At 41.1% G+C, this 19,718-nt stretch overlaps 1 protein-coding gene across 1 annotated transcript; it reads left to right on the top strand.

The window, feature by feature from the left end:
- Positions 1 to 5,405: 5,405 nt before the first annotated feature.
- Positions 5,406 to 18,495, top strand: LOC137718238 (uncharacterized). The gene is made up of 6 exons (XM_068457752.1): positions 5,406 to 5,945; positions 6,117 to 6,228; positions 16,888 to 16,981; positions 17,149 to 17,329; positions 17,477 to 17,546; positions 17,904 to 18,495. Exons 1-6 carry the CDS (start codon positions 5,422 to 5,424, stop codon positions 18,228 to 18,230), a joined length of 1,308 nt encoding a protein of 435 aa, XP_068313853.1. The 5' UTR covers positions 5,406 to 5,421; the 3' UTR covers positions 18,231 to 18,495.
- The last annotated feature ends 1,223 nt before the right edge of the window (positions 18,496 to 19,718 follow it).

Genomic DNA, 19,718 nt, shown 5'->3' with positions numbered 1-19,718 from the left:
TTTCTCGGATTCACATTTGGTGATTGTTTTACTCATGGATAATCTTATTGATATTGTCCTCGAATATGAGTTAATTGAATCATGCTTCTTAATACATGTGACCCAATTCAATTAAACACGTGATTAGGTAAGAATGTCGGAAAGTTAGTTGTCTGGATGAATGCGATACTACGCACATTAACTTTACACCTAAATCACATCTCTAACAACGGCTTCAGGTCTATCCAACCTGATTAAGAGCATTGGCACACTCCTCGTTGTATGAATGGTACTGAATTACCATTTAAGGGACCTTAAATTCTCCCTGTCATTGAGTTTTTAAGGATATTCGAGATGACAATGATCATAAATGAACCATCGAAGAAAATAGAGTGAAATATCTTTGCACCACCTCCAAAAATGAGCCTGAAACTTTGATATGGGGCCAATGAGTTGTTTCCCAATTGGGAATACACCACATATGGTCGGCCTAGAGCCTGGTAATTGAGCAATTTACTTGTTTTGGCATGACCTTTTAGGACACTTAGGTCAAACAATGATGCTATGATGTATCTCCTTACCCGAAGTAAGGATATTGTGCCTACAAGCACACTTTGCTGAGCCTGCTCATTAAGGAAATTGATTTCTATATCATTTGCCAAAAGATACGACACGACTTTCTTTTCACAAGTGGATTCAAGGGAATATATGTGAACTAATCCAACCAAAATACGGACCATATAAATACTTATGGTTTTGGTTGATGAATCGACAAACTAGTCACATGTTTGTCCACACATTGCTGTTAAACCTCCTGGCCGATTAAGGGTTCACCACCTTACTTATCCTTTAAAGTCCGGGAGACTGGATAATGCTGGAGAGTTTATATCCACTGTTCTAAAAATCCCCGCCTAGCCCCGTCTAGGCGCTAGGCGGTTGGTCACCGTCCCGATTAATGCCTAGGCGTTTGAAAATTAAGAAAGGGCCCATAGACCTACTGAGGCGGCCGCCTAGACCGCCTAGGCACCTACCTAGACCCACCTAGACATCGACTCACTTAGGCAGCAAATAAATAACTTTCATTTTGCATTTTATTTTTTTTCAATAAATTGTAAGAGACTTGTCGAATACTTAAATGAGCACACATTATATGCTTGTTCCCCATGTTTTCATTATGTTCCAATACTTCATAATATATGTGTCATTCTATTTTGCAGTTTATGATGAAATTATCTATATTTTAAGTATAAACATACACTTATTTACATGAAATATAATGGATTTAGTTAAATCTGCTTAGTCCGCCTAGGCGCCCGCCTAGACCTTGCCTAGCCGCCTAGGCGCTAGGCCCCAGCTTGCCGCCCGACTAGTGCCTAGCGTCTTTTAGAACCTTGTTTATATCGACGGTTTTCGATAAAGTATTACATGTATTTTGGGTTTATAATTGAACATCAAATTCTCATGTTCACCCCAAATAGCCTTGCCTATCGATCATAAAGTGCAAATTTAAATGATCACCCGAATTTTGGTAAACGTACCAAGTTTTCAATTTTTGCCTAAGGCTATGCAATCTTGTACACAGTTATGTTGGTCCGCCTTGAGGCCCATTGCCACCCAACCTATATGACGTTACAGTTGGTTACTGGGTACAAACTTGACAATTTTTGTATTTATGCATTTGGGTTTGCATTCCATGTGCCAAGTTGCGCCGCCGAAACGTACCAATATGGGTCTTCAAAGAAGGATGTGAATCTTTGTCGATTATGATTCTCCTTCACACTAGCTTTTTTTGTCGATTAATGAGACAGTCTTCTCGCCGTTAGGGAGAGATAAGAATGTTAACGTTCCTGGAGAATGGTGCAAATTTGTGTGGACGTTACCCACTATGTCTTATCTCGATCCCAATACCACACAAGTGTGATAAGCAAGTGCGATAAATTCTAACTTTCAGAATGTTGCTTCAGACGTATTCCTCTGATTTAGCTAAAGTGACGAGATCATATACCAGCTGCAAACATGCTTGCAAAGATAGACGTACTTAACGGATGTCGAGTCAACATCCCTAGAGGGTGTGCCGCCCTTGTTGGATGGTTTGGACGCCCCTGTTGGACTGTTTGGTGCACCGGCGGATAGCCAATCAATCTGTTTTGGCCTGGAGCACGACATATCATTCGGTTCGTAGGATTCACTTCCGTAGAAGAGGAAGACCTGGCACAACAATGAATCCATACTTGATCGCTGTCTCAAATCATTTCCATCTCATGAGATTAATCCGGATTACTCCTGAGACTTGAAGTTCTTGGTCCAGTATACTAGTTTGGATGTGCTAAATGGAATTGAAATGAGATTACCATCGATGATGTTTTCACTTATATGGTAGCTACCGACATAAATGAAAAATGACAATATCGAACCGTGTTTCATTGATTAAGTGACAACGTAGAACTAATTGGATAATTGAAATTACAATCCAGGTCAAATTCCTTACCAAAGTGTGTTTTGGACCTGTTGTTCCTACACTGCCCAAGGTAACCCTATTGTGTTATAAGTGGGAAAGGAAGCGTTATGAGATAAATGAAATAGTGCGATATGATGCACACCTTACGGCACAAGGTTTCTCTTAAAACGTCATGTGATTAATAGTAGGATTATGAAAATGTGGTTAGTGTTTTCTCCATAGGGATATAGATACGAAGATTGACATGTAAGTTGCCGAAGAATTACATGGACTGGTTCAAATAGTTCCAAACCACGGAACACCCTCTTAACTTGTTTGAGGCGTTCACTTACAATCCGACAGATGTGGTATACCCATCTAAGTGATTATTTGATCAATCAGGGATGGATTATGCCCTTGTGTGTTAAACTATAAAGTCTTATTTCGAATTGCTAGAGTTACAGTTTATGTCGAATCTCACTAAAACTCTAAAAGAGCTTGAAAAAACTGCCTCGCACCTGAAGATGGAATTTGAGATGAAGGATATTGGGAAAACTCGTTTATGCCTTGACCTGAAGTTGAAGCATTGTTCCGACGATATTTTGGTCTACCAGTCAAACTACACCCTAAAGGTGTCACCTTTAAGTATACCTTTGATCGTCCATACGTTACATGCAAATGAAACCCTTGAAGAGGTTATGGAATCCAAATATCTGAGTTCAACTTTGCGCTTTGTTGTACTTAACTCATTGTATTTAGACATGCCTCATTCGTTGTTGATCTATTGGTAAAGATGCAGCACCGCACCTACACGCATCCACTGAATTGGTATTAAAGACGTACCCTGAAGGTGTTATGAGGGTAAATCCCAACGCATCTTGAGTGGATCTAACCCCCTGATCCTTGAAATGATGTTTGCCTTGTTGTTATACTGACGCATGTTGCTTATCAAACCCACACAAGGCAAAATCCCCAAATGGTTATGTCTTTACCGTTAAGGATATCGCAATATCTTGGAGGTCCACGATATGACCTTAGTTGCGAAATCTTCGAATCATTCCAAGACTCATCTCACTTCACTACGCACAAGTGAGACATGGTTAGGAATTATTGTTGAGCATATTCGAAGTACTTGTTGTGTTTTCATCCATCGTTGAGTCCCAACAACGATCCATGAAGATTATGCCGCATGTATCCACCTGACCAAGACATGATACATCAACGAAGTCAACGCCAAGACATATTGCATCTACATTACATCAGCAAAGCATCAAGATATTGAAGTCATGCAAGCTGATCCCAGACAACCTTGCTGACATCTACACGATGTCACTGCCAAAGTCAACCTTCCAGAAACTTGTCCGAGAAATTGGTATGCCTAACTATTCATATGCAATGCTTGTAGTTTTCATTTGGAAGTTATGTCAAACTCAGGAGAGTATCCAGAAGTATACTCACTTGATCTTAATGTACTCTTTTCCCCTACGATTAGGAGCATTTTTCCCATTAGGTTTGTGCTACTTAACTAGGTTTTAACGAGGCACCCATCATGAGCTGATCATACCCTTATGAGCTTTTCTACTTGCATCTAGAAGACGTATAGTTTTGACTTAATGCAACTTCTCACTTTTCTCCTTAGTCTATGGGTTTCTCTCCCACCTTGGGTTTTACCATAGCGAGGTTTTGTGAGTTTTACCTTTTTATGCATTCTTCCATTGATTTGAGACTCGCATTCGCTCATTATGCCGACGACTTCATTAACTGTACTCACTTCATCGCTGAAGACCTAATGCGCAATTTACTTGGGTATTTACACACTCAAGAGGGAGTGTTGCAGTCCTATTAGATTATGAATGTGATTGTGTAAATCCTAGTGTATCTAGGGATATCTTTTATATTCCCTTTAGTAGTCTAATTCCTATTAGAGTTGTAACTCTAAAAGGGTAAGGAATTAACCTTCCCTACTACTATATATAAGGGCATAATGGGGTGAAATAGAACATATCTCACAATTACACATCTCTCTCTTTCTCTCTATTATTGCCGTATCCTTTCTCTATGACCTCTATAATTGTTTAATAAATTATGCCTACAACACTATTTGAATTTTAATTATCTTAATACAATTAATTCTACAACTTAAGCTGAGAAAAAAAATTTAAAAGCTCATATACAAACATCGTTGAAACTAAAATTCCACTTACGCACCTCTGTATGTGCAAGCAAACAACCGTTAAAGAATTTATTCACAATTGTGACAATTTGGTGTTGACATGAAAAAGTTTCTTCATGACAATGCCCATCATTCACGTGAGGTGCTTCATTCCATTTCCCTATTTGTGATCTTACTAACTAAAATTAAAATGATATACATTTTTACTCTCTTTTTTGTCTTTAAATTTATCATTAATTAATAGTTTTAAATAATAATGATTTATTTGATATTTTGGTCCATGTCTTTTTTAGTTTGTTAAGCCCGTCTTCAAAGAAGATATCAAAACTGCTATATAGACACAACAGTGAAAAATGATAGCAAATTTCTCTCTAACAGAGCCTTTAGTTTCTTACTTGGACCTTAGTCAATTAAAGAAAAGCCTTTGTTGTCATTTTTATAGCTGCTGTCAAATTGATTTAATAACATTTTAATAGATGTGATGCCATTAGCCATACATAGTAAATGTTGCTATGTGTTCCAAGCATTTGATTGATGGGTAATGCGAGGGAGACTAAATTTGAAGACAAAGTTTTGAAAACTAAACGACATGTAAGTTGATGATTGATTTATTATTTAAACGTTGATAAACGTGCACGCTCTTATTGATAACACATCATTTAGTTTTCAAATTTAGTCTCTTTAGTATTATCTTTGATTGATTGTCTCAATAATTAAACCCCACAAAGAGATGAAAAAAAATATAAAATGATATTTTATTTAACATATCAGATGAAGCAAAAAATTATGCAAAATGTTAAATTGTCACATAAATAATTAAATATCACTTTTTATGTTTTACAGTTGCCATCCGCTTTGGAGATTAAACATCAATAACAAAGGAAACGAACAAGAAAGCGAAAGTAAGAGGGAGAGGGAAGAAATGATGGGGTTCACGGTAAGGGCTCCCCGTCCAGTTTCGTTTGGGCCGCCGCTCTATTTGCAGTTGCGGCGATTCCCAAGCAAGCACATAGGAATAAGGAGCTTGCTTTTTAGATATGGTGGTCAAAATATTCTTCCTCGCAGCTTGAACATGAAATTCAGCTCTTGTGTTTCTGCAGCAAAGGCAACGTCGTCTAGTATTACAGCAGCGGCCACAGGTGCAGCAGCTGGTGGCGAAGATACGACGACTTCGTTGGAAGTGGAGGAGTTGAGAGAGATAAAAGACAAGTGCAGACAGTGGAAGTGGAAGGGTAGATACGCCATCAATTACTTTGTTTCTCTTTCTGATCCACCACCATCATCTTCAAATCCAAAACCGAAGCCTTCTCTACTGCTTGTCCACGGTTTCGGAGCCTCCATTCCTCACTGGCGAAGGTTAATTTGTCTTTACATATCCATTATCCATAACCATATCTATTTTAGGCCGCACATGACATGAGTGCACAAACGCACGCGCGCGTACAATATAATTCCAATATTCCATCATTGCACTTACTCTGACTGTTCTTTAATGTTATTACACTTATACTTGCATGTCTGTCTCAGAAACATTAGGACGTTGTCCCAGAATTATAGCGTTTATGCCATTGACCTCCTTGGCTTTGGCGCCTCGGAAAAGCCTACTGGATTCTCATATACCATGGAAAAATGGGCTAAGGTATCTCTGAGTCAGATGCCCTTTGTTATACAAAGATACATTTTTGCCCAAAAAAAAAAAAAAAATATATATATATATATATATATGTATATATAGAGAGAGAGAGAGATTCATTTTACGGCATATGCATGATAAGATTATTGTTGTTTCATTAAAGGGTAATGCTATGGAGGTCTTTAGATCAAAATTTTAAATCATATGATGTGATTGTTAATGATTGGATTATTACTTAAGTGATGATTAACGTATTTCATTTTTATTGATGACATAATTTACAAATTTGACCTGAAAAATTGGTCTACCTAACATTACTCTTTATTAAAAGTATTTAAGGTTTGGCCAATATTTTGGCCTCCTCAAATAAGGTTATGTGAATAATATTTAGGCTATATATGACTAGTCACAACCTTCTTATGCTTAATGTAATGTTATATACAGGAGTACATGAAACTGCAAAGATGAGAAGTTTTTAACTCGTCCTTACTCAAACATAATACCAAAATGAAAATTCAATAAAATGTTGTAAAGAAAGTTGGGGTTCCATCACAAAACTAATTTATTATAAGGAGAGTAGGCCAACTTACTTATAAATTCATTTAAGGTACATATTCTAATCAATGTAAGATTTATTCTCAATAAACTGATATTCAAAATAGAAATAAATCACCTTAGCTGACACACCCCGACCGAGATCAGGGCATGCTGGCCGTCACGCGAAGGTGACGTAGCCATGTGCGCGTGCGGAAGCTAAAGGTATAGTAATATAAAAGTACGAATAATTAAAAACCTAATAGCATACAAAGTACTAGTGTATGTGAGACACAATTCAGAGCAAGTCTACAGCAGTCGAAAAAGGAAAGTTACGACATATGTACACCCGAAGGTGACCCTACAATGGTGAGTGTCTGTCAGAAATGCCGGGACGCCCTCTGGGATGGACCACCGAACTTGCTAGACCACTAGAACCTGGAGGGGCGCAAAAACAAAAGCGTGAGTGGGCAAAAACAAAGCTCTTTTAAAACTCTTTAACAAAAATACATTCTAACCCCTCGCCGTAAAACCTGTATACTTCCCAGAAAATGAACATATATACGTATGTATAGATATGTCAATCATGCTCCACATATGCCATTCATGCTCACAATATGCCATTCATGCTTGAGAATATGCCACAACAGAATCTCATAATCAAATGTAATTGTTCAAGCATAATTCACATCAATAACATATAATCTGGCAGCCGGGAGTCACCTAACGTGACCTGTACGGCTGCATATAGAGCTTCAATCTCAACTCAATATCTGAATCTGCACACGAGTCGGAACCACCTAACGTGGTCTGTACGACAAGACTGGGTGTAATATATACGCTCTAGTGCTACGATCACGTGAAGACTGTGCGAATAATCGCGGGTCACCTACGAGTCGGAACCACCTAATGTGGTCTGTACGACAAGGCTTGCACCTAACTTGGATCCAAGGCGAGCGTGTGGTGCTGGTGAACATCACGTGAAGGACTGTGCCCTGGCCCTGGGCGGGAGCACTAACACCGGGGGTGCAGATTATGAGCTCTCTAAGCATTTCAAACTACTATTGCATAATAAACAGGAATGCATAACCACATGAATACCGCTTACCTGGCACTTACCTGTGCGTCCACAGCACCAAATACACATTTATATATGTATGCCAACTACCAACGCACGTGATGATGCGTAAACAATATTCAAATGATGCATGGCATAAAACATATAACCTTTTCTATTTAATTTCTGGGAATTAATATGTATATAGGTATATACGGAAAACAAAAGCCCACTCACTGATAATTAGAAGGGTCGTAGCCCCCCTGCCTCGAGTGCGTACGCTCGTCCTCGGAAAACGAATCACCTATACGCGACAAAGTTACGAAAACATTAATTTAAAAGCACCTAAGCAACTTCTCGTAATAACTTCTCATACATTGCTCAAAATGGACAAATGAATATACCAACGTGACCTACACAACCTCAGGATCACGCCCATATTTTTAGAAAAATTTTTGGACCACGCACGCGCCCCCACGCGCCTGGACACGCACGGACCTACGCGCCCCCACGCGCGGCCCACGTGCACTGCACACTGACGGCGTCAGTTGACGCCGTCAGGAATATTCCGTTAACTGACGGAATATTCCGTCAAATCTAACCGGATTCTGTCACTGCCGTTAGGAATATTCCGTTAGACTTAACGGAATATTCTCCTTTCTTCTCCGGCGAGACGCCGGCGCCGGCGACGGCGCCGGAAAACTGGGTAATTTTCAAACTAAGTTTTCTCCTTCGTTTTTCAACCATTTTTCACGTTCTTTATACCAAAATGAAGCTTAGGACTAGTAGAATCACGTTAGACTAGTTTTAAGGCCTAAAAATTGCTAGATCATACCTGTCTTCAACTTCAAGAATCGGCCAACTTCGTACAGGACGATCCCGACGTCCAAATTCACCCAACGAACTACTCCGAGGCTCCTTGGGACCTCACAAGCACAACTACAAGCTTAGAAATTCCAAAAACAAGCTAGTTTAGGTTTGCATGAACAGTGTTCAAATCGGACCTCGTGATATCGACGTGAAAATGGTGTTTTCCTTACCTGAAAATGGCACCTTTGAACTCCTCTCAGCTCCACGAACACGATGGTGGTCTTGGTTTCTTGTTTGGTGAAGATTTGAGTATGTTTGTATGTGTGGCCGTGTGTGTTGAAGGAAGAAGAAGAAGATGGATTCGGGGAGAGAGAGAGAGAGAGACTGAGACAGAGACAGAGAGACAAAGAGTGAGGGAATGAGGGAGGGAATCCCGGGAAAGTGAGGGTGAGGTGTGAGTGTGTGTGTGGTCCTACAACACCACACTACACAACACTTAACGTACACAAACAAATTAGGGTAAAATTGTCATTTTAAATGTACGTCTCGTTAGTTTCGGGACGGGATGTTACAACCTACCCTCCTTAATAGAATTTCGTCCCGAAATTCAAAACAACCTCAATACACCCCTAATAGTCAAAGAATAATCTAGGATACAAATCCCTCATTCGTTCTTCTGTCTCCCATGTAGCTTCTTCAACCGAGTGACTCCTCCACAAAACTTTCACCAAATTCACCGTCTTGTTCCTCAGAACCTTTTCTTTCCAATCTAAGATCGTTAACGGTTCCTCGTCGTACGTCAAATCTGGATTTATCTCTAACGGTTGAGGAGGTATCACATGCAATGGATCAGCAACGTAATGTCGGAGCATAGACACGTGAAAAACGTTATGCACTTTAGCCAACTCCGGAGGCAACTCCAACCTATAAGCTACCTCACCAACTTTTTCTGTGACTATGTACGGTCCGATATACCTGGGACTCAACTTCCCTTTCTTTCCAAACCGCACAACACCTCTCCACGGTGAAAGCTTTAGAAATACCCAATCTCCGACCTCATACGTTCTGTCCGTAGCATGTCGATCTGCTAAACTTTTCTGCCTGTCCTGAGCTGCTTTCAGGTTAGACCTAATTACCTGAACATTTTGAGTAGTCTCCTCGACAATCTCCGGACCTACCAAGACTCTTTCGCCAACCTCCGACCAATATAACGGAGTGCGACAAGATCTACCATACAAAGCTTCAAATGGCGCCATGCCAATGCTCGAATGGAAACTGTTGTTGTAAGCAAATTCCATTAAATCTAATCGCTGGTGCCAAGCATCACTGAACTGTAACACTGATGCTCGCAGCATATCTTCCAAGGTCTGAATAGTTCTCTCAGACTGTCCGTCCGTTTGTGGATGATATGCCGTACTGTAAAGTAGTCTCGTACCCAAAGCTTCCTGAAAGGCTACCCAAAACTTTGATGTGAATCGTGGATCACGATCCGAGACAATACTTACAGGGACACCATGGTACTTCACAACCTTTGAGATAAACAATTCCGCTAACCGGCTCAAAGAATACTTCTCTCTTACTGGAATGAAATGTGCCGACTTAGTGAGCCGATCAACGATCACCCAAATGCCATCAAAGCCATTATGTGTACGCGGCAACTTGTACACAAAATCCATAGTGATATTTTCCCACTTCCACTCTGGAACGGGAAGCGGCTGTAACAATCCAAACGGCTTCTTTCTTTCTGCTTTAACCTGCTGACAAACAGCACAACTGCTCACATACTCAGCTATCTCCCTTTTCATACCCGGCCAATAGTAAAATGGTCGAATGGTATGATACATTTTGGTTGCCCCTGGGTGCATGGCATAAGCCGAGATATGTGCTTCATCAAGAATTTCCTTCTTCAAGTCCACATTACTAGGCACGAACATTCTACCCTCTAACATCAACATGCCATCAGAATCACGAACTCTGAGATCTCGCCACCTTCCTTGACCTCGAGCTTGAATTAGTTCTTGAATCTGTTCATCAGCTACCTGAGCTTCAAGCACCCGATCAACTAAGATTGGCCTAACTTGAAAATTAGCAAGTAATGCCACTTCTCGATCTTCTGCTTCTAACCTTACTCCCGTAGCACGCAAGTCCACCAAAAGAGGAATACGACTAGCGTACAACGCATTGATACGGCCATGTGACTTCCTGCTAAGTGCATCGGCTACTACGTTCGCACGACCAGGGTGATAATCAATCGTGCAATCGTAATCGCTGAGCAACTCCAACCACCTCCGTTGACGAAGATTAAGTTCCTTCTGGGTAAAGAGATACTGAAGACTCTTGTGATCTGTGAAGATCCTACACTTTTCTCCATAAAGATAGTGTCTCCACAACTTCAACGCAAAGATAATAGCAGCCAACTCCAAATCATGTGTAGGGTAATTCATCTCATGGGTTTTCAACTGCCGCGAAGCATAAGCAATCACCCTACCATGCTGCATCAATACACATCCCAGACCATTCAAGGAAGCATCGCTATAAACCTCGAAATCACCACTATCGTCTGGAAGTGCCAAAACAGGTGCATTAGTAAGACAATGCTTCAACTGCTGGAAACTTTGCTCACACTTATCATTCCACTCAAACTTAACATCCTTCCTTGTTAATCTCGTCAGTGGCAAAGCAATTACCGAAAAATCCTTAACGAATCTCCGATAATATCCCGCCAAACCAATGAAACTTCTCACCTCAGTGACGGTTCGTGGTTGCTCCCAACTCTCCACAGCTGCAACCTTCTGAGTATCAACCAGAATACCTTGAGCAGAAATGATGTGCCCCAAAAACGCGACTTGATCTAACCAGAACTGGCACTTACTAAACTTAGCATACAATTGGTGTTCTCTCAACCTTTTCAACACCAAAGTAAGATGTCGGACATGTTCCGCTTTGGACTTAGAATACACCAGAATATCGTCAATGAAGACAATGACAAATCTATCCAGGTAAGGCTGAAATACCCAGTTCATTAAATCCATAAAAGCTGCTGGTGCATTCGTCAACCCAAATGGCATAACCAGAAACTCGTAATGACCGTAACGAGTCCTGAACGCCGTCTTAGGAACATCATCCCTACTAATCTTCAGCTGATAGTACCCAGACCTCAAGTCTATCTTAGAAAATACACAAGCACCTCTCAGCTGATCAAACAAATCGTCGATACGAGGCAATGGATAACGGTTTTTAATCGTCACCCGATTCAATTGTCTGTAGTCGATACACAGCCTCAAAGTCCCATCTTTCTTTTTCACAAACAACACTGGAGCGCCCCAAGGTGAAATACTAGGCTGAATGAATCCCTTATCCACTAATTCCTGTAATTGCACTTTCAATTCCCTTAACTCAGCGGGAGCCATACGATAAGGAGTTAATGAAATAGGATTGGTACCTGGAAGCAACTCAACAGTGAAATCCACATCTCGATCTGGGGGTAAACCAGGTAAATCTTCAGGAAAAACATCAGGGAAGTGTCTAACCACTCTCACATCCTCAATTCTGCTTGGAACGGCCTCCTCTAGTACCACATGAGCTAGATACCCCTGACAACCTTTAGTCAACAACTTCTTCGCTCGTAAAGCCGAAATAACACCATGTCTTACCCCACTCTGCTCACCCACAAAAGTAACCTCAGGTAATTCAGGACGGTGAAAAGTAACTACTTTCCCGTAACAATCAATTTTGGCACGATAGAAGTGCAACCAATCATTGCCCAAAATCACATCAAAATCGACAATATCTAACGGAATAAGATCCGCGGGCATAACTACACCCTCTACTATCACTGGACATCCTGGGTACACACAATCTACAACACATCTCTCTCCTCTAGGCATAGCGAACTCTAAATCGTACCCTAGAGGTGTGGGGCGAGGTTGCGTTACTTGAGCAAATGTATGAGAAATAACGGAATGTGTAGCTCCACAATCAATTAAGACTCTAGCAAAATAACCAAGAATGTTTAACGTACCCATTATCAAGTCCGGGTTGTTCTGAGCATCCTGCAGGGAAATATTGTGAATACGCCCCTGGCCCTGCTGTCGTCCTCCACGACCTCTGCTCGCTTGAACACCGCGACCTTGAGCTCCACGCCCCTGACTGGGCTGACCCATCTGCCTCGAAGACCCTGCACTACTAGTGGCATTCTCACCCTGCTGATACTGTCCTCCTTGGTACCACTGAGAACCACTTGTTGGAGCTGGAGGATACGGCATGTAGTTGCTGGGATACGGGGGATAACCACCTTGTGAATACGGGTCCTGGGGGTACTGATACGGTCCCGGGGCATAGGGAACAGCATCACCCTGATAGTGATAGGCACCACCTCTACCTGTTTGACCATAATTACTCGGACCTTGGATTTGCCGAATCGGTGCAGGTGGCGGCATAAAGGTCTGCTGCGGCTTCTGTTGCTGACCCTGGGGACAATTCACCGCTCTATGTCCCATCTGCCCACACGTGAAACAAGCACCGTTGCCACGCCTACACTCGCCGAAATGTCGATTATTACATCTACGGCAAAATGGGAGTCGGTTTCGGCCACCATCATCTTGTCTCTGGCCTCGAGCACCTCCATAAAACCTACCTCCACGTCCTTGTCCAGAGGCACTGAAACCACCACTAGACGAACTTGAACTTGCACCACCCCTTTTAAAGTTCTGAGTTTGACGAGGCCCCAACGATGTTTGACCTTTTCCTTTGTCGTCTTTCTTCTGATTGCCGTTTTTCTCTTCGTCACTATCACTTGACATATTCTCAGAGTCCTCTACCCTCAACAATATCTCATAGAACTCCTGATATGACTCACAGTGAGTAGTAGTTACCATAGAACGCCATTTCTTCTTAGTGCCCAAGCGAAAACGACGAAGCATCTCCGCCTGATTACCAGCGACATCGGGATAGTAACGAGACAAATCAGTGAACTTACGATAGTACTCGTTAGCCGTCATCTTTCGCTGTTTCAATTCAGTGAATTCCTGTTTCTTACGGTCGATATACTCAGGGGGTACAAATCTCCTTTGAAACACGTCTTTGAAAACATTCCAATCGGTCCTCTGAGCTGGAGTCAACCTACGAAGTTCTTGCTCCCACCAAGCTGCAGACTCCATCTCCAGAAACCAAGAGGTTGTCTCAACCCACCTTTCCATAGGAAGGTTCCCCTGGTTATGTAACACACGGAAAGTCTTCTCTATGTGTTCCAACCAACGTTCTGCGCCTTCATGACCCTCGTTACCTTTAAACTTATCCAACTTCAAGTTATACATAGTCTCCAGAGGAGTCCTCTGGGGAGGGCGCATCACTGTTTGAAGGGCTGTAGCAATCACTTCCCCCAACTGAGTAAGATCAGGAAAACTAGACTCATCTGAGCGACGTGGTTCCCGACGAGGCGGCATGATTCTGACAGAAGACACCAACTATTAGAATACTCACAAAGACACAGGACTGCCAAACCTAGGCTCTGATACCAAGCTGACACACCCCGACCGAGATCAGGGCATGCTGGCCGTCACGCGAAGGTGACGTAGCCATGTGCGCGTGCGGAAGCTAAAGGTATAGTAATATAAAAGTACGAATAATTAAAAACCTAATAGCATACAAAGTACTAGTGTATGTGAGACACAATTCAGAGCAAGTCTACAGCAGTCGAAAAAGGAAAGTTACGACATATGTACACCCGAAGGTGACCCTACAATGGTGAGTGTCTGTCAGAAATGCCGGGACGCCCTCTGGGATGGACCACCGAACTTGCTAGACCACTAGAACCTGGAGGGGCGCAAAAACAAAAGCGTGAGTGGGCAAAAACAAAGCTCTTTTAAAACTCTTTAACAAAAATACATTCTAACCCCTCGCCGTAAAACCTGTATACTTCCCAGAAAATGAACATATATACGTATGTATAGATATGTCAATCATGCTCCACATATGCCATTCATGCTCACAATATGCCATTCATGCTTGAGAATATGCCACAACAGAATCTCATAATCAAATGTAATTGTTCAAGCATAATTCACATCAATAACATATAATCTGGCAGCCGGGAGTCACCTAACGTGACCTGTACGGCTGCATATAGAGCTTCAATCTCAACTCAATATCTGAATCTGCACACGAGTCGGAACCACCTAACGTGGTCTGTACGACAAGACTGGGTGTAATATATACGCTCTAGTGCTACGATCACGTGAAGACTGTGCGAATAATCGCGGGTCACCTACGAGTCGGAACCACCTAATGTGGTCTGTACGACAAGGCTTGCACCTAACTTGGATCCAAGGCGAGCGTGTGGTGCTGGTGAACATCACGTGAAGGACTGTGCCCTGGCCCTGGGCGGGAGCACTAACACCGGGGGTGCAGATTATGAGCTCTCTAAGCATTTCAAACTACTATTGCATAATAAACAGGAATGCATAACCACATGAATACCGCTTACCTGGCACTTACCTGTGCGTCCACAGCACCAAATACACATTTATATATGTATGCCAACTACCAACGCACGTGATGATGCGTAAACAATATTCAAATGATGCATGGCATAAAACATATAACCTTTTCTATTTAATTTCTGGGAATTAATATGTATATAGGTATATACGGAAAACAAAAGCCCACTCACTGATAATTAGAAGGGTCGTAGCCCCCCTGCCTCGAGTGCGTACGCTCGTCCTCGGAAAACGAATCACCTATACGCGACAAAGTTACGAAAACATTAATTTAAAAGCACCTAAGCAACTTCTCGTAATAACTTCTCATACATTGCTCAAAATGGACAAATGAATATACCAACGTGACCTACACAACCTCAGGATCACGCCCATATTTTTAGAAAAATTTTTGGACCACGCACGCGCCCCCACGCGCCTGGACACGCACGGACCTACGCGCCCCCACGCGCGGCCCACGTGCACTGCACACTGACGGCGTCAGTTGACGCCGTCAGGAATATTCCGTTAACTGACGGAATATTCCGTCAAATCTAACCGGATTCTGTCACTGCCGTTAGGAATATTCCGTTAGACTTAACGGAATATTCTCCTTTCTTCTCCGGCGAGACGCCGGCGCCGGCGACGGCGCCGGAAAACTGGGTAATTTTCAAACTAAGTTTTCTCCTTCGTTTTTCAACCATTTTTCACGTTCTTTATACCAAAATGAAGCTTAGGACTAGTAGAATCACGTTAGACTAGTTTTAAGGCCTAAAAATTGCTAGATCATACCTGTCTTCAACTTCAAGAATCGGCCAACTTCGTACAGGACGATCCCGACGTCCAAATTCACCCAACGAACTACTCCGAGGCTCCTTGGGACCTCACAAGCACAACTACAAGCTTAGAAATTCCAAAAACAAGCTAGTTTAGGTTTGCATGAACAGTGTTCAAATCGGACCTCGTGATATCGACGTGAAAATGGTGTTTTCCTTACCTGAAAATGGCACCTTTGAACTCCTCTCAGCTCCACGAACACGATGGTGGTCTTGGTTTCTTGTTTGGTGAAGATTTGAGTATGTTTGTATGTGTGGCCGTGTGTGTTGAAGGAAGAAGAAGAAGATGGATTCGGGGAGAGAGAGAGAGAGAGACTGAGACAGAGACAGAGAGACAAAGAGTGAGGGAATGAGGGAGGGAATCCCGGGAAAGTGAGGGTGAGGTGTGAGTGTGTGTGTGGTCCTACAACACCACACTACACAACACTTAACGTACACAAACAAATTAGGGTAAAATTGTCATTTTAAATGTACGTCTCGTTAGTTTCGGGACGGGATGTTACATTAGCAATTGAAAATGATAGTCTAATTTCTTATACTATATTAGTGTACATATGATGTGGCAAATGTTGTGTACAATTAACATCCAATGAAGGAAACTGCTAAGGAGATCACATTTTTGTACCACATTGGTATACCATCTGTTGTGGAAGGTGTTGTGTATTTAACACGTCAATTGATGAATTTATCTCATTGGCTAATGACTGGAAGAATCATTTGCCACATCATGTGGTACACCAATGTGGTATAAATATATAGTCTTCCTACTTTACTCTCCAATGAAATAAATTCAATAATTGATATGGCATGTACACATCACTTGTTATATCATGATATACTGTCACACCAATATAGTATAAATATGTGGTCTCTAATTATATTCCTAAAACCAGTCTTTTGACGTTGCCAACTTATGTTTAATTGTAACTCAAGTGTCGTTGTAATTACACAGTTAATCTTGGATTTTCTGGACGAAATAGTTCAAAAGCCAACTGTGTTGATAGGGAACTCTGTTGGAAGCCTTGCTTGTGTAATTGCTGCCTCAGGTGTGTTGTGTTTAAAATTCTAAACTAGACTCATCTTGTATATATGTTTAACTTAGCTAGGTATAAGTTATAATAAAAATAATTTATTTTCTATATATCTTGTGGTCGGTGGGCTTAACTTAATTAATTATTTTCAATGATCGACGTACGTTGTTTTGTGTGACTAGAATCTAATAATAAAGCACTTGTTGGAGGGTTAGTGCTTTTAAATTGTGCTGGTGGTATGAATAATAAAGCAATTGTTGATGATTGGAGGATCAAGCTTTTGTTACCTTTGCTTTGGTTTTTTGACTTTCTACTCAAACAACGACGAATTGCTTCGGCCATTTTTGAGCGTGTCAAACAAAGGTATCTATTGATCAATTCTAGCAAACTCAATCAATCACTCGTGCATGGATGTCGTGAGTACGTACTACTGTACGTACGCATGTGATATATATATATATATATATATATATATATGATGAAATACTCAAATGATTCACATGCATGCAGAGATACTATAAGGAAGGCTTTATTGGCTGTTTATGGGAACAAGGAATCCGTCGATAAAGAATTGGTAGAGGTACGTACATCTAGCTAGGAGAGGAGAGAAACTCCAGATATCATATGCGATTGAGGAACCGATATATGTCATATATCTAGCTATGAGAGGAAAGGAAATCCAAATCTCGTATGCAATAAAGGAACTGATTATATGCAATTAATTAAAGAGTAGTGTTATTTGCACAAATTCTTTTATCTTCTACACATTCATCTCAATTTCTGGTATTCGAATCAAATGAATTGAAGAAGATCAAATGACAGAAATTAACAAGGAATATGTGTTAAGTAAAAAAGATGTGTGTGAATAACACCACCCTTAATTTATAGTTTTCTTTGTCTCTGATCTCGTAATGTTACGTATCTTCGTCTTATGCAGATAATCATGGAACCAACGTGCGACCCAGGGGCACTTGATGCGTTTGTTTCTATCGTGACTGGCCCCCCAGGACCAAACCCGATGCAGTTGATATCAAGAATTTCCGATATCCCTCTTCTAGTATTATGGGGGGATCAAGACCCCTTCACCCCGCTTGATGGACCTCTTGGCAAATACTTCGCTTCCCTGCCTTCTCAACTTCCCCCCAATGCGAATGCGAATGTAAGCTTCTTTGTTCTGCCAGGGGTTGGACATTGCCCCCATGATGACAGGCCCGAGTTAGTTCACGAAAGACTTTTACCCTGGTTGGATCACCTTTCTATTTAATTTAATGATGAGATGATGAGATTATTGTATATTTTCCACTTCCAAACAAAGGCACTCTTCAATGAAGAGGTTTTCAACTCGCTTGACAAGTTAAGCATGTGTAATATTTGCATTTCAACTTTTTCTTATTCTTTTGCAATTAGGATTCATTTCATATAGTATTTTATATTCTTTTTGTTACCAAAATATTCAGGATAAAATTTTTAGAATGAGCGATGGTGCGTGCAACCAATTTTTCTTGGATATTTCGAACAGAAAGGAGAAAATTGTATCAACATGCCATAAGGCATCAAATCACCGTGGGCTAGTTTATTGCATGCTTTAACAAACAGTGTTAAAATACTTTTCTACAGCATATGACCAACTGCACATTTCTATTAGATCTATCTCAACGGGTAGTGTCAAAAGTTCAAGTCATTTTCAGCTGGTTATATTTAATCATTTTCATATTCTATTATTTTTTTAGTTTACTGAGAAAAAGTAATAAGAAAAGGGCATTTTAATATATATTATGATTCATGAATGATTCATCAAATCTGACCTCTCTCTTTATACACATAGAAAGCGTTTGTTTGCCCTTGTTAAATGGAACTGGATTGGACGATTAGTTGTTAATTTAATACCATGTTTATTCCGTCCTGAATTAACATTAATGAAACTAAAAGGACCGTATGGACAAATCCTTTCGCTAAGAGTTGCTAGCGAGACCCCCAATAACATGGACTGCTAAGACCTCCCTCTGCTCTTCTCCTTGCGTTGCTTGCTTTCTGTCCTCACTCCAGCCAAATCACACCACCAGACCACCACACACTCTCTCTTTCTTCTCGTCTGCTACTCGACTACGACGATGGCTCCCTGGGTGAGCAAATCTAGATTGCCGTTCACCCAAAGCTCGATGCCGACGCCGATTTGCGCGTTCGCGCTCGGCCACACCATCTGCAACTCCAACGCCTGCATCGATCGGCAAATCTTTCATATGGTTGGGTTCATCGCGTCGGTGCCCAAGGTTTTTTGCGTTCTGATCAGTGTACGTTTGCGTCTTGTCTATTCTTCTTATTTCTGAAATTCTGAAGTTTCTGAATCCCCAAGTTCTTCTATACTCTTGTCAATGTGCTTATCTCTTGCTACAACAAAAAAAAAAAAAACACAAAAAAAGAAAAAAAAGAGATTCAGAAAAAGAAAGAGAAAAGGAAAGGGAAAAGAAAGATGGGGGAGAGAATTAAACCAATGAAAGAAACGAGAGGCATCTGGAAAGGAAAAGAAATAGAAAAGAAAAGGGAAAATAAAGAGGGTGGGGGAGAGAGAATTAAAAAAATGGCGAAATAAATATTTATATCTCAAAAATAATTTAGTCCGTGATTTAGTCCGACACTGTACTATTCTTATCCTGCTTAATTTAAGTCAAATCAGTCTAGTTTAGTTTCTAAAACTAGTACAGTCTGAAATAATTCGGTATAATAAACACACCCATAAGGGTCACCTATTAGT

The sequence above is a fragment of the Pyrus communis genome, chromosome 15 (genome assembly GCF_963583255.1).
Source record: "Pyrus communis chromosome 15, drPyrComm1.1, whole genome shotgun sequence".
Taxonomy (NCBI): domain Eukaryota; kingdom Viridiplantae; phylum Streptophyta; class Magnoliopsida; order Rosales; family Rosaceae; genus Pyrus; species Pyrus communis.
Note: the sequence above shows the minus strand (reverse complement) of the source record. Positions and strands in the feature narration are given on the sequence as shown.